The following is a 14,934-nucleotide window of genomic DNA, read 5'->3' on the forward strand; positions in this document are numbered from 1 at the left end:
GTGCAAGAGTTCTCAGTGCATCTCTCAGCTCCTACCACTTCACTACAGGGCAGAAGAAATTCTCCTCCCTGCTGGCAAATCTTCAGCAGGGTCAGGGCTACAACACCTTGGCAGCTTGGTGGCTGGAGGCCTGACCACTCTATTTAAGACTGTCGGGGGGGGGGTTATTTTGTTGTGGGAGGGAAAAAGAGATGGAGAGGTTGTTTTTGGACAGGGGGAAAGCTGAAAGGCGGAACATGCAAAAAAAGGTTCGTTGTGGTTTTTTTTCTTGTTGTTTGAGAGGAATAGAAAACCTTAAAATGACTAAATCTAAAACCAGTCCCTAGTTGGCATGAAAACTAGCTACAGTACACTTGGGTTTGGGTGCATGACTCTTCTAGAAGAGAGACTTCAGCTTTGGTAGTGCTTAGCATCCCTTCCACACCCAGCGCCGCTCCCCAACCCGGGGGCTTTAGGAGCTTTCGGCGGAGCCGCGCTTGGCGTGGGCTGGGAGGGAGCCCTCACCTCGCAGGTTCCTGAAGTAGAGTTTGAGCTTCTGAGGCTCCGTGATCCTTCTCCTGGAGAAGTCAGCCCGGGGGTGGCCCTGGGAGCAGTGATCTGTCTGCAGGAGGTGGAAGAGGCTGGCCATGTTGGGCCCGATCTTCTCCATCAAGCTGTCCTTGATGGTGCTGACGGTCTCCTCGTCGCACTCCAATAAGCTCCTCACCAGCTTGTTGTAATACCTGCAAGGGAATTCCCAGCTGTTATTCCAAGGCTGCTCCTTGGAAACAAGGGGAGAGCACACCCCGAGCGTGGGGAGCAGCCCAAGGGAGCTCCCTTGGGCTCCTTGGAGCCCTTGCTTCCTTGGGGAAGCAGAATTTTTAAAGCCATTCGGGGTGTGTGTTGGAAATGGATTTTGGGTCGTGCACACCCAACAGATTTCTGAAATGTCCTGGACCTGCAGGTGCTGTGCTTGTGATGTAGGGAAGGGACACAACCTGTTGACCACCTGATTTCTTTGTCCTCCCTCCTCCAGCTCTGGGAGGCTCCAGGCACAAGTGGTTCAGGTGTCAGGCTGGAGGATGGGGAAGAAGGGGAAAGGGAGGACCTCACAGGACCCAGGAATTGGCTCTTGGGGATGTTTTACTCTCCACTGAACAACCTGAGAGGTTTAGGAAGAAAAAGAATTGCTGGACATAATGCCCAGCACCAACCAGGAGGGCAGAACAGAGAGACCAAGAGCATCACCCTTCCTCTGACTGTTCCCATCCCTGTGGCACCATTCCCTTCCATCCCTTTCCCTTCCTCTCCATCCCCAGCCTTTAGAGAGGGACCAGAAGAGGCAGAAGCAAGCTCAGTCCAAGCAAATCTCTCATCCCAAATACCTGATGTGCAGGGATTTCTGGGGGACAGATCTGTAGGCTCAGTTGTCACTTCCAACAAGCTGCCCATGCATTAAACCCCAAGGGAGGACCTTCCACCTTTCCCTGGTGCTGCTGCCTTCCAGCAGCCTCAGGTACACGTTCCCTGCTCAAGGAGGGAGCCAGGAAAGTGCTGATCTGTGTTCCCAGAGCTGTTTGGGCTGAGTGGAGAACAAAGCCCCAAGGAGTGCCCTTCCACGGGGCTATAGGAGACAGGGAGCTGGCTGGGGCAGGGAGAGCACAGCTGGGACCCTGCTCTACCAGAGAACATCTCCCCAGGCAGAGAAAGTTGGGAAAAGAGGAGCAGTCCCAAATTAGGTGGGCTCCTTCTGCCTCCAAGGCTGATGGGGAACTTATTTTAAGCCTTTAAGGTCACGGTGACATTTTTCCACGGGAGAATAACCTGCAGGTGGAGGAGGGGAAGGAAGAGGGAAATGAGAGTTCACATTCAAACCCCTTTCCTACTGCTCAGCTCTGGCCTTTTCCAGCAGTCAGGGGAGGTCAGGTGAGGTTAAAGATTCTGCTGCATTTGAAGCACAAAAGGCTCAGGCTTTGGCAGGGGGGAGCCCAGGGCAAGCCCAGCTCAGCTGTGGGAGTATTGAGGTCTGAAGGGTGCCCAGCAGAAGGCATCTGTGTGAGCCATTCCTCCAGCTTCCATCAGTCCCAGTCGGGCAGGACAGGAGGGACAGATCCTCTCCACCTTCCTTTGCTGAGCTCCTGCCCCTCCAGCACACAGACACAGCCTGGGTGGGTTCCAGAGCTGCAATCAAACAGCTCCACGAGTGCCTTTTGGTAGCTGGGCTGCAAAGACAACAAGGTTTTCCTCTCCTCCTGCTCCTGCCACCAGATTAAATCACAGGAAGATGCTATGACCTTTAACTACTTCCTCTCAGTGTCCCAGGCCAAGTGGCATATTCTTATTCTGTGGCTATGTTGGGACAGGGGCTGGGAAAGCAGGATGTTTTAGGAGACCTGAGTGTAAACTATTAGCTGGGAAATCCTGCTGCTTTTGTTACTCAGCGTGTCATAATATCCTTTGGCTTCCACAGGGGTTGGAGGCTGTGGGGGAGGAGTTGAAGGCACAGCAGCCCTTGGTCCTTTGGAGAGGAACATCCCCAGCACAGAGAACATCACTCCATCCTCCTTTGCTGAAGTGCTCACACATCCCTCCTTCACCCCAAGGTCCCTACAACCCCCCCCTAAGGGCTCTTAAACTCAGATTAACCCAAACCAGTAAAATATTGATGCCCCAGAGCTGCCTGCTCCTCAGGGGAAGGCTCAGGGAAATCCCTTCCAAATGTGCTTGGGAAAAGACCCCCAAGGATAATTTCCCCCTTCCTACAAGTCGAGTTTGCTGGGTATAATAATTACAGAGGCTTTTTAATAAGAAATCCATGCTGGCCAGAGATACAACATCTCCATATCCCCTTCCTACCTCTCCTAGGATAGGTCTGGAGGCTCAGAGATACAAGTCCAACAAGCAGCCCAGAGGCATTTGCCACAGCCAGCAAAGCCCTTCAGTTGCAGCTTGGTCTGTTTGCACTCAAATTGTCCAGAATATTTACTCCAACTATTCAAAAAGATCCCTTTTATCCCAGTCACAAGACTCAGCACTGATTGTTCCAGGATTGAAGAGGAAGAAATCCCTGTCCTTGCAGTGTGACCATGCAGACTGCAGCAGCTCTCTAAAGCCTCTCCCTGTCCCTTGTCCTTGGAGGATGGGGACAGGGAAAAAGTTCTGTGCACATTCCTGCAGGCAGCCTTGGCTATGGAGAGGGAAAAGGGAGGAAGACAACCCTAAAAGTGACCTGAGAACATCAAACCATCCTTAGAAATGCACACCATGGCAGGATAAGGTTAGAGAAGAGAGGGTTCTTCCCATTGCCATGGTAACTCAGTCACCAAGACCTTTGTTGGGTGCCCTAAACCCCAAATGGGATGGCTGCTGTCTGAAGAGGTGAATAAAGGTGCAAGAATAGTTTGAGAAGCTCTGAAGTGCTCCATCTGCCAGTGATGTTATATCAATCCAACTGGGCTGGTATTTCAAACCTCTGTTTACCTACAGGGCATTGAAATGAAAAGAACTTAACACTTAAACAAACTCCAGCAGCAATGTCCTTACACCAGTAATCTACATCTAGTGAATTGTATGATTCTCCCCTGGAGAGGTTTATAAAATGTCTTTACCAAAAAGAGAACCAGAGGAAAGCTGGTGAAGCTTAAGAAGGTTTTGAAAAAGCAGAGGTAAAACTTAATATGGAGCAATCTGGGTTTGAAACTGGGGTGCTCATTTTATTTACTGGCAGTTGCCAGAAAGAAGCTGAGCCCTCCAAACTTTGTAATGTTCAAACTCAGCCCTATTGACAGAATCTTTAGGTTGGAAGAGACCTCCAAGACCATCCAACCTTTGGCTAACACCACAGTCAACTCCCAAACCATGTCCTTGAGGACCAAGCCTTTGAAATACCACCAGGGATGGTGACTCCACCACTGTCCTGGGCCATTCCAATGGCCTCAGAGAAAAAATATTCCCTAATAGTCAGCCTAAACCTCCCCTGGCACAGCTTCCATCCCTTCCCTCTGGAAACAAGGCTGTGAAAAGGCAGAGTGTTACTTAGGCTGAGCTGTGAATGAGCTATGAGACTTAGAATGGTTCAGGTTGGAATGGACCTTACAGACCATCTAATTCCAACCCCCCAGTATGGACTTGTAAGAAATGAGGAATTTGAATTATAGAATCATGGAATCATAGGATGGGCTGGGTTGGAAGGGAGCTCAGAGCTCATCAAGTCCAACCCTTGATCCACTCCTGCTGCAGTTCCCAGCCCATGGCACTCAGTGCCACATCCAGGCTCTTTGGAAAGATCTCCAGACACGGAGAATCCACTCCTTCCCTGGGCAGCCCATTCCAATGCCTGATCACCCTCTCCAGAAAGAAATTCTTTCTCATCTCCAACCTAAACCTCCCCTGGCACAACTTGAGACCCTGCCCTCTTGTCTTGCTGAGAGTTGCCTGGGAAAAGAGCCCAACCCCCCCCTGGCTCCAACCTCCTTTCAGGGAGTTGCAGAGAGTGATGAGGTCTCCCCTGAGCCTCCTCTTCTCCAGCCTCAACACCCCCAGCTCCCTCAGCCCTTCCTCACAGCAATTCTGCTGGATCCCTTCACAGCCTCCTTGCTCTTCTCTGCACCTGCTCCAGCACCTCAAGCTCCTTCCTGAACTTCCTGAGCTGAGGGGCCCAGAACTGGACACAGGACTCAAGCTGTGGCCTCCCCAGAGCTGAGCACAGGGGCAGAATCCCTTCCCTGGACCTGCTGGCCATGCTCTTCCTTCTCCTTTCTTTCTCCCCCATCCCTCATTTCAGCTGAGGAAAACCCCACGTACCGGTTTGAGAACTGATTTGGGAGCTGCACCACTTCTGTGATGGCTTCAGGGTTCCTTTTGGCAATGCCACACATGTCCAGCTTGCTGTAGCATTCCTCCTGCACCTCCGAGATCATCCTCTGGAAAGTGGAGCATCTCCGGATGGCAAGGAACACCTTGGATGTCACCCCGTTGGCAATGCACTTCAGGCTTTCTTTCACAAAAGCTTTTCCCTGGAAAAAGAAGGAAAAACACCCAAAAACCCCTTCAACTACAGCAGGTGTCAAAGGAAAAGATGTCTAACTGTGGCTGGCTACTCTTAATTACCCTCGCTGCAATTATGGACCTGCTGGAGGTTCCTTACTGAGCCCAGCAGGGAATTGGACCCTAAATGTTGGGAATTATTGCAGAATGATATTCACAGCATTTCCAGTTGGGATGCACAGAGCAGCCCTGGGGGAAGAGATTTTGGCAGTGGGGATCAGAGGTAGGAAACCCCCCAGGCTGCCCACCAGCCCTCCAGGTGCTTTAGGAGCTTCCAGGTTTTTCCTTGGGAGCAAGAGCACAAGGAATGAGGTGTGTGCCTTTTGGGAAGAAAGGACAAAGGAAAAGCTTTCCTGATATTATCCTATTTATCCCACTGTGAGCAGCTGCAGCTCTGGAGGGGCTGATCTGGCCACTCATTCCCAAAGATTTCCAGTGGAAATCCCAGCCCTGGGCCAGGTCCCTTAGCCAGGAGCTTCACTTTGTTGGAAGAACATTTTGATTCCCTCCTGAAGAGGAAACTCAGCTCTCTGCCCCACAAAACTCCCCCTTGCCAAGAGCTCACCCATAGCTTTCATCTTCAAGGGAAGAGCCTTGAAGGACGAGTTTGGAGCCCAAAACCCCAAACTGGGGTGCAGAGGGGCAGCAGGAAGGGCTGCAAGAAGGGAAGGGCTCAGCCTGGGCAGACCCCATCTCCAGGAGGACAGAGATTTTATTTTATTTATGATTAAAAGTGTCCTTTTAATTCAGCACATGCTTTAGTGCAGCAGGACTTGTGAAAAAGCACTTTATCACCAATCATAATAAAGATGCTGTTAGAAATATTAGTATATAAAACCAGAATAGAGAAATATTCTGGATCTCCATCAATCCCTCTGACACCCAGGGATTATTCCTCACCCCTTCATGCTGGCACTGTACCTGAGTGTCAAATTTAGCAGCACTGTAGAGGAAGGACTTGCAGATGTCATACATCCCATCCGTGTCACACGTGGAATTTTCCAGGCAGGCAAAGGCCCCACAGCCCACCTGGAGGGCACTGTTCAGGCACCGAACCACTTCTGCTGCAGAGAGAGGCAGAAGGTTAAGGGGGCACCCAGAGCAGCCAGATGTGTCCAGCTGCAGGCAAGCAGGAGCCTTCTTGGCTTTTTGAGGGGCTTGAGCAGTGCAGGGTTGCAAAAAATCCCCAAGGAGCAGAAACTCCAACTGCTGAAACCTTCAGCTGGGCAGCTACAGGTGGGAAGGGAGGCAACATCTTGGGGGAGATGAAGGCTCCCAACCTAACTCTGCTGATTTCCATTTTACAGCTTTTTTTTTGACAAAAGCAGAAGGAGGGAGGATGGACCATGAAGAGCTCAGGGTGATGAGGTCTTCTCCATGGTTTCCATCCCAACCTAATTCTTCTTTTGTGCATTTACAGCTTTTTTTCCAAGTTCCTACAACAAAGGCAGAAGGAGGAAGGATGGACCATGAAGGCCACTGGGTGATGAGGTCTTCTCCATGGTTTCCATCCCAGCCTAACTCTGATTATTTCCATTTACAGCTTTTTTTCTGACAAAAGCAGAAGGAGGGAGGATGGACCATGAAGAGCTCGGGGTGGTGAGGTCTTCTCCATGGTTTCCATCCCAGCCTAACTCTGATTATTTCCATTTACAGCTTTTTTTCTGACAAAGGCAGGAGGAGGAAGGATGGACCATGAAGAGCTCATGGTCTTCTCCATGGTCTCCATCCCAACCTAATTCTGATTATTTCCATTTACAGCTTTTTTTCAAGTTCCTCCAACCAGGACAGAAGGAGGGAGGATGGACCATGAAGAGCTCTGGGTGATGAGGTCTTCTCCATGGCCTTAGTCCAAAGGGAGGTGAGAGCAGCCTGGCAGCATCTGGCTCACAAACCTTTGAAAATGAGCCCGAAGTGAAGGTGATTGCCACTAAAGTGGCCCTTGGTGGCAGGAAGCCCTGCTTTGGCCAGCTGGGGAGGGATTTGGGCATGCCTGAAAAGCATTAAAGTGGCTAAAAAGAAGATTTTGGGCTTGCTTGTCAGTTCTCAGGAGCACAGAGGACCCAGCTGGGTGCTAAACACTGAGCTGGTACCCAGCAGTTTGCAAGCATAGTCCAGAAAGGTCCCAGTGTAGGAGACTGAGAAAGAAAAGGGGCATTTGGGCAGAGCAACTTAAGGTAATGGAGCTGAGCATGTATAATTAAAATGATACATGAATAAAATGTATAATTAAAATCCTTGAGTTAGCCTGAGCAGGAGGGTATCCATGTCACCCCTTCTTTTTTAGTGCAGATCCTTTGCTTTTTCCCAATGAATCAGCAGGATTGCCACATGATTGCCCCGAAATTAGGAGGGATTAACCTTTTTTTTTGGTGAGCTGAACATCTGTCCCCTTCTGTGTCTGTGCAAGGCATATTCATTACTTTTGCAGATCAGGTTACAAGACATTCTTTAGGATGAAATGCAAACCCAGCTCAGGATCCTAGGTGTGAGAAAAGTGAGGATTTGCATGGAGGGGAAGAGAGCACACCTTGAAGTTGTAGCCTCAAGACATTCTCTCTGGAACTTGGATCTTTAAGGAGAAGAGGAGGCAAAAAAAAAAAAAAAAAAAAATTAAAAAAAAAAAAAAATCATTTTAATCACCCCTCTTTATTCTCTGCTCTGGCTGCCGTGCCTGAAGGGAGGAATATTTGGTAAGCTCATCCTCTTCATAACCTCACACAAGTCATTCCCACAATTATGTTTCCACAGGTTCAAATGATAACTTTGCTTTCAGCAGACTTAGTGTGCATTAAGCTTTTATTGTTTTAGGCACGGTGCAAGAGTGAGCCCCTATGTTTCTATAGCAACCAAATACAAAAGGAAATTGAGCAAACACCCTGGTATAATGCTGCAGAGCCTTGCAGATCTAAAATAAGCCATCCCTTAATGAGCTCCAAATTAGAGAGCTAATATCTTTTCAGTATACTAGGAGACAGATTTTTAATTCCCATTGTTCCAGACAATGTGTCCAACTTATCTCAGCATCTCCTGCACAAAGTAGAGACCTCCAGAGCTGACTTGCCAGCAATTTATTTTTTTTTTTTAACCCACTGGAAAAGCAAGTTGGCTAAATGTCACAATTGGATTTTTATGGTATCATCTAACTGATAGCAATCAGGTTTGGAAAATAAACGCTAGCAGGGGACAGTTTCTAGGTTACTGCATTCTTCAGAGTCTCCTCTTGCTCTCCCCCCTCTGTTGAACAGGCAGATGTTGGGCAGAACAATGGTTCAGTCCAATTTCCACGGATTTTATCAACTTCTTAAAAAGCAAGGAATTTAACACCAGAGGATGAGTGCAATTGGAGAGGAAAGGTACATGCAAGCAGGGGAGGAGAAGAAGAAGAAGAAGAAATAAAAAAAAGTACATGGAACTCATGGGGGAGGAGAGAGAGAATGGATTGCATCCTGCAAGCAGCTCACACACCGGTTCCCTGCCCCAGCTCCTGGAAGATTTTTTCTCCAGCTCTGCCCCAAGATCCTGTATCCGACCCTTAAATTCAGATTTGGTCCTCCCAGCCATAAAGTTTATAAGAAAAAAAAAAGACACCAAGAAAAATAAAACCCAACAAGAAACACTTAAAGAAAAAAAAAATAAGCAGTAAAGAGATCTGAGACAGTTGAAGACATCAGGGCTGAGGCTCCGAGCCCTCCTTGCTGGGTGTTACCTGAGTTCTGGACTGCAACCCTGGGTTTCCTGGGGCTCACAGAGTCATTCTGTTCAGCTTCATAGGACGCAGACGCACTGATCACCAGCAGCAGGAGAAAACCAGACTTTAGGAGCATTCTCTGACAAGTTTCCGCTAAGTGTGGGGTTTTTTTTGGTTTTTTTTTTTTTGGGGGTGGGATTTTTTTTTTTTTTTTTTTTTTTTTTTTTTTGGTGTATGTGTGCTCTCTCTCTCTCTCTCTCTCTCTCTCTCTCTCTCTCTCTCTCTCTCTCTCTCTCTCTCTCTCTCTCTCTCTCTTTTTTCCTCTTCCACTTCGGCTTGAGCAAAGATGTGGATCTGGATACTCGCTCCCAGGGAAGCTGCGGGGGTTGCGGGGAGATGGATGCGGCTGCCGGGCTCTGCCGGACCCCTCTGGCTCCTGCTGGCTGGGGGACCAGGAGCAGCTCCCAGGGCTTTTATAGCCGCCCTTATCGGTCCCCCCGGCGGCTGCCGAGCCAATCGGGAGGAGCTGGGCAGAGCCAAAGGCAGACTGGACTCATTCAAAGCCCCAGAAAAAAAAAAAAAAAAAAAGAAAAAAAAAAAATCAAACCAACTGCAACTTCACAGGAAGAATATTTTCCAGCCAATTAAAAGTACCTGCCAAACAACAATAACCCAAAAGTTAAGCGGTGGGAAAGTCATCTCTCTGGGTGGGTGTCTGTGTGTCCCCCCTCCTCCTCCTTCCCTCCTCATCTCCCCCCTCCCGACTTCCTATGGATGATTGAGCTCAAGGAAATGACGGGGCAGTCCTCAATCATCCCCCACCCCCCCAAAAAAACCCCACCCAACCCCAAACCACCTGCCCTTTCAGAAAAGATCTTTTAGCAGGGGGAGAGCAGCTGGGAAGAAGAGGGGAAGGGGCACCCCAGGCTCTCTGAGGGATTCCAGCAGACCCCAGCCCCCCCCCCCTAAAAGAAAAAGGCAAAGAGGACATTACCTGTGGGGAGGCATCACCTTTAGCTGCCAAAACACGTGTGCACAGCACTGAACCCATGGACAACCAGACTCCAGCTCACGTAGGCAGATGCAAATCCAGAGCCCAAACCCCTGCTCCTCACAGGCCAGTCCTCAGCTCCTTCCCCTCCCTTCCACAGCTCCATCCCAAACCCCCCTGTCCATCCCTCTGACTCCAGCCTGCTCTTTTTGTGCTCAAGAAACAATTTTTTTTAGGTGTTTGGTGGTTTTTCTCTCTTCCCCCCCCCCCTCCCCACCTCGCCCCAAGACTCAATCCTGTTTTTCAGATTTCATAACGGGAGGAGGCACCCTAATGCTTGATTTAATCTTTATTTTAATAGGCACATAATGAGGATTAACACACTGGAGAACTGATTACCCTCTACACCAGAGACAATTTAAGGCTCTGAGTGTTTAAGGGATGAAAGTAGAAGCAGGAGCATTAAGCCTCAGAGCTGAAAGGAAATCGGGAAGGTGCAAGGAGAAAGAAGATTTAGAGATAAAAAAATAAATAAATGACAAGTTCCTGCAGCATAGAATAAGTCGAAAGCTTCAGCTATCAGATATTCCTGATCAGAGGGGAGATAGCTGCTTGTGGATCTGGAGCAGGGTTGATTCCCACTCAGTTTTCCCCAGGATCTTTTCTGGGGAGGGAAAAACTCATCCTTGTGGTGCTGGGTGAGGAGAAGTGGCTCGGGGAGATCCATTGATCCATCCCTGCCCAGGAGTTGCCTTTGGATGAACCATTTTTACAAATCTCATTGAAGTGGAGGTGCAAAAAAAACCCAACAAACCACCCCTCATCCTGTGGGCATTCAGTCAGGTTTATGGGTGGCTAAATTTAAGTCAATAAGGAAGCAATTTAAAGAAAAACAGAAGTAGCCTCTTCCTTAGTGGAGCTGCAGAATCAGTGCCCTCTGCTTTGCCTCATTCCTGGTTATTTTTCCTCAAGTTTGACAGCTCTGACCATGCCAATGGGACCGTTCTGGTTCCTCAGCCCATCCCTGAGCTCTGGTTTCTTCTGGGAGGGAGCTGAGAGCTCAGGTTGGGTCCTGGTGGTGGATTTGGTGTCAGCTTCCCTTGGAACAGGAGCAAGGTTGTAGTCCTGCCTTGGGGTCAAACTAACAGCTGTGCCAGATGTTCCCAGAACAGTCAAAAAGCACTGAAACAGAAGGGTTTTGGGTTTCCTCTCTGTTTGGGGACATGGAGCCAATTTCATTAAATAAAGAAAAAAAAATAATTAAAAAAAAAAAAAAAAAAAAAAAGCAGCAGCCCTGCAAAAGCACTGTGGGTTCTCTACTTACTAGGACTGGTCCAGTTTGCAAGTGAGAATAATCCCATAAGGGTTTGATTCTGATTAAATCAAAAGCAACTCTGGCATTGGCTTCAATGGGGGATGAATCACCCTTCTATCCAAGTCCTGTTTGGAGCGAAAGCATTGCATTTTCCACAAAATTGAATTTCAAACTCCGAGCCCTATTTCTCCACCCCTTCCCCCCCCCAAGGTGAACATTCCCACTTGTCTTTTTTTCATGTTTTAGTCTCAACTGGAGTCGTTTGCAAAACAAACCAGGTTGTCCTGGCCCTCCAGCACGTATCCCTCCTGAGCTGATTCCAAGCCTAAGGAAAAACTAGGAGCAAGCAGTTCCTCTAGATACTAAAACCCTTCTAGCACGTTTTCTAGTCTTTCCCCTATCATTATCCCAGGGCTGATTTACTCCTTTAGGGACATATTTCATATTTGTGCCTACCACCTATTTTTCAAGCAACCAGTGGGGAACAGGAACAGGAGATGGACTGAAAGATGAGGCTGAGTTTGGGGATGGGACAGGACACTACAATACATACATTGGGTCAGGATGAGGCCGACTTGACAACCTCAGAAAAGCTTCATCAAGTCTCCAGAAAGTCCCTTCTTTATTGCTTTAAGGTGAGAAAGGACTGAAGGACCCACACTGAGCTGGTGTCAAACTGGGCAGGAGTCTTGCACAAGGAAATTTCTGCATGAGACACCCAAGTCCTTTGCTACCAGAGGTTCTTATAATGATTTCTTTCCCACACTGAAGGGAACAAGAACTGGAAAATCCTCCTGTAACTTCCATTCTGCACCCACAGGAAGATGGCAGAGGAGTTTGGCTTCACTCAGGCTTTTAAAGAGAGCAAGAAGCAGCTGGAGCAGGAATCATTGGACTTGTTAAAGATTGGTGGTTTGCCCACACCAGGGACCTGTCTCCAAGATCACTGCTAGGTTTAGGGACACAAGAAGAATGCTGGGATAAGGTTTTTCCCTAAAAAAAAATCTCTTTTCCTCTTTCTCTCAGTTAATAGCTGGCCTGGACCGTGGAGATTTCACCAGATGAGAGGAAAACGATACAAAACCCCCACAGAAGTTCCACTATTTGTTACCAAAGCCTCAGCAGAGAGTGCCAGGAGAATTTTCTCTGTGGCTTCCATTACAGGTACATGCCCTGAGCAGACAGAAGGGTTTGTTTCCTGGCTGATACACATGAAAAAAAGAAAAAAAAAAAAAAAGAAAAAAAAAGGAAAGCACTGTTAGTCCTGAGTGACCCATCCCCTTCTTTTCCATTTCCCTTCAAGAGCTTCTGCTCAGCCCCACACTGTTGTGCTCCTGTTTGTTCCCAAGCTGGTAGGATTTCCATCAGTCCCACACTGTTGTGCTCCTGTTTGTCTGTTCCCAAGCTGGTAGGATTTTCCTCAAGAAAGAAATATGGGGTGGGGGGGAATCAAAAAAGGAAAAAAAAAAAAGAGGAGAAAGCCAAGAGAGGGGGAACCTAAAGTCTCTAACACACACTCACACCCCATGCTTTGTGCTCAGCTGCTGCCTGGCTGGAAGCTGCCATTGTGTGACTGGATCCCTGCCCACCTTTCAGCACCCCCAACCCCCCTTTCTTTTTTCCCATCCCAGGACCCTTCCATTCGCTCCGCTCCGGAGGGACGTGAGCAACTGCATCACTTCGGGAGTCAGCAGCTCTCTCCTGTCCCTCCCTCCCCGGCTGCTCCTTCCCAGCAAAACCAACCTCCTCTTAACGCCGGCGACACTTGGGCACACACGTACGCAGCCACCCCACCCTTTTCCTTCTTGACACACCGCAGTTAACCCAGGGATGGGCCGGGAAAAAGCTGCCAGGGAGCAGCGCGGTGAGGATGGGACCGGGCAGGGGCTGAGCACCCTCCCCCCCCTCCTCCTCTCCGGTGTTCGTGGAAGCTGATGGAAAACAAACCAACAAGAAAAAAAAAAGCTCCGTGGGTTGGAAGGAGCAGAGCTGTGCTGTCTCCAGGCCTTGAGAGCTCGCCAGCTGCCTGCACACAGCTGGCTGGACCAGCTCCTCAACAGGTGCACATTAGGATAACCACCAAAATTCAGCTTCATCCCCACCAGGGCTCTGATGCGTCACCGCACGCCGCCGGGATGCGATTCCCCGCCGAGGAGTAAGAAACCAGGAGCAGCTTCAATTACCCCGAGAGCCTAAAAGCAAAAGTAAGGGAGAGGCTAAGCAGAACCTTTTAATTTGCTTAGCCCAAATGAATAACCCCGGCTGCACCGGTGCAAGTGATGTCAGAACTTGTTCCAAAAGGCAGGAGACAGTTTGAGAGTTACCTGGGTGTCTGCCCCAACAAAGCCACTTGGAGCTGGCTGCCAGCTTTGGCCTTCGCTCCGGAAAAGCTGGCAGCAAGAGCAGCAAGAAAAATCAGCTCCAAATCTTGGTCTTAAACAAAGGGATTTAATATCTCCTGGCTCACAGGCAAAAAAAAAAAAAAAAAAAAAGTCAGAAGAGGTTGAATTGTGTCATGACCGCTGCGTGTTGAAGGTGCGATTGTTTCGTGCCCAACGTCAGGTTACAACTATGTGTGACTTCATCAGGAACAGAGAGGCAGGCAGGTTACAGGTCTTCTCATGTTACTGTGCTACAGGATTTATTCAATTCACACAATTTGATTTTTTTTTTTTTTTTTCCTTCATAATTACCTATCTCTGTGCTCGTCTGCTGGGATCGTTTTGTATCTTGTAAAAGCAAGGCATGATGAAAAGTGATTACTAATAATAACCCAGTATTCCCTTGTAATCCTCTGCTTTAAAGCCTGACTGCCTCTTTCGATGGGGTTTTGATTCAAACCAAATGTGCACCACATATCAGAGACATAAAGAACTTTCAGCACTCAATTCCTGCTCCCTTGGCCTGATCCAGGCAGGGAAAAATCCGTGGAAGGGGAACCAGCCCTTTAAAGGCATTGCTGGGGCAAGCTGACAGCTTGGCTCCTCTCTAACCAAACACGGATAGCACTGGCTCGGGCTGGATTTATACCTGAAAAACAGACTCAGAGGGGTTTTTTTTAATCCTTCAATTCAGCAGCAAGAGGAGCCAGTCCCAGCCCCAGCCCTGGAGCAGCAGCCAAGAGGAGTTGCAGAAGCAGGAGGTGGCCCACGGAGGCGAGGAAGTTGTGTTTACAGGAGGCAATGTGCTTTGGCAGGTTATCCCCAAGCCTGCTGATGAGTAATGGGTTTTGGAGGATGCACATGGAGACAGAAGGTTTGGCACACGCTGGCAGAGCTCTTCACCTGGACCCAAAGCAATCTGAGCTTTGTGGAAAGGAGGAGGAAACCCTCAAAGTTTTAGGGTTGGGTGGATGTCCCTACGACCCCCACCACATCTCCTCTCTGAAGCCCATCAGGTGGCTGATCCAAAATCCATAAGTGACTGCAGCAAGAATTAATCCCAACCCTAATTTTGGGGGGCTCTGAGCGAGGCTTTTCCCCAGGTAACCCCCCCCCCATCTCCATGCATTCCCACCTCAACCCTCTTGGCCACAGAGGGCACCCCCCAGGCTTGCAAGAAAAGCTTCCCTCCCCCTGCTCCCCAGCCTGATGACACCAGCAAATATCTAAAGAGTTTCTTGCAAAGGCTTGCCTTAACCAGAAAGAGGATCTCTCATTAAAGCATAAAATTAAACACTTCAGAACAAAGATGTTGGCACATTAATATGGAGATTCTGCCTCACCCTGCCTCCTTCATCAAAATGCATCAGCCCTTCATGTGCAATTTGCATTGGAAAGCGTAGGAGCCACATAGCATTAACAGCTGTGAAATTGGTGTCATTCTTAAAGGTTAAAATAAACCCAGCTATTCTCTAAAGCTGCCAAGCATTTCTTTGCAAGATCTATGGCCAGAGCCTTCATGAATCATGAA

The 14,934-nt window shown here is 48.7% G+C and overlaps 1 protein-coding gene across 1 annotated transcript; it reads right to left on the reverse strand.

Annotated features, from left to right (window-relative positions):
• Positions 1 to 259: 259 nt before the first annotated feature.
• Positions 260 to 8,881, reverse strand: STC1 (stanniocalcin 1). The gene is made up of 4 exons (XM_008499470.2): positions 8,735 to 8,881; positions 5,947 to 6,089; positions 4,783 to 4,994; positions 260 to 722 (listed from the first exon to the last, which is right to left on the reverse strand). The coding sequence occupies exons 1-4, from the start codon at positions 8,850 to 8,852 to the stop codon at positions 452 to 454; spliced, it is 744 nt and encodes a 247-aa protein (XP_008497692.1). The 5' UTR covers positions 8,853 to 8,881; the 3' UTR covers positions 260 to 451.
• Positions 8,882 to 14,934: the final 6,053 nt, after the last annotated feature.

This window comes from Calypte anna, chromosome 22, assembly GCF_003957555.1.
Source record: "Calypte anna isolate BGI_N300 chromosome 22, bCalAnn1_v1.p, whole genome shotgun sequence".
In the NCBI taxonomy this organism is placed as follows: domain Eukaryota; kingdom Metazoa; phylum Chordata; class Aves; order Apodiformes; family Trochilidae; genus Calypte; species Calypte anna.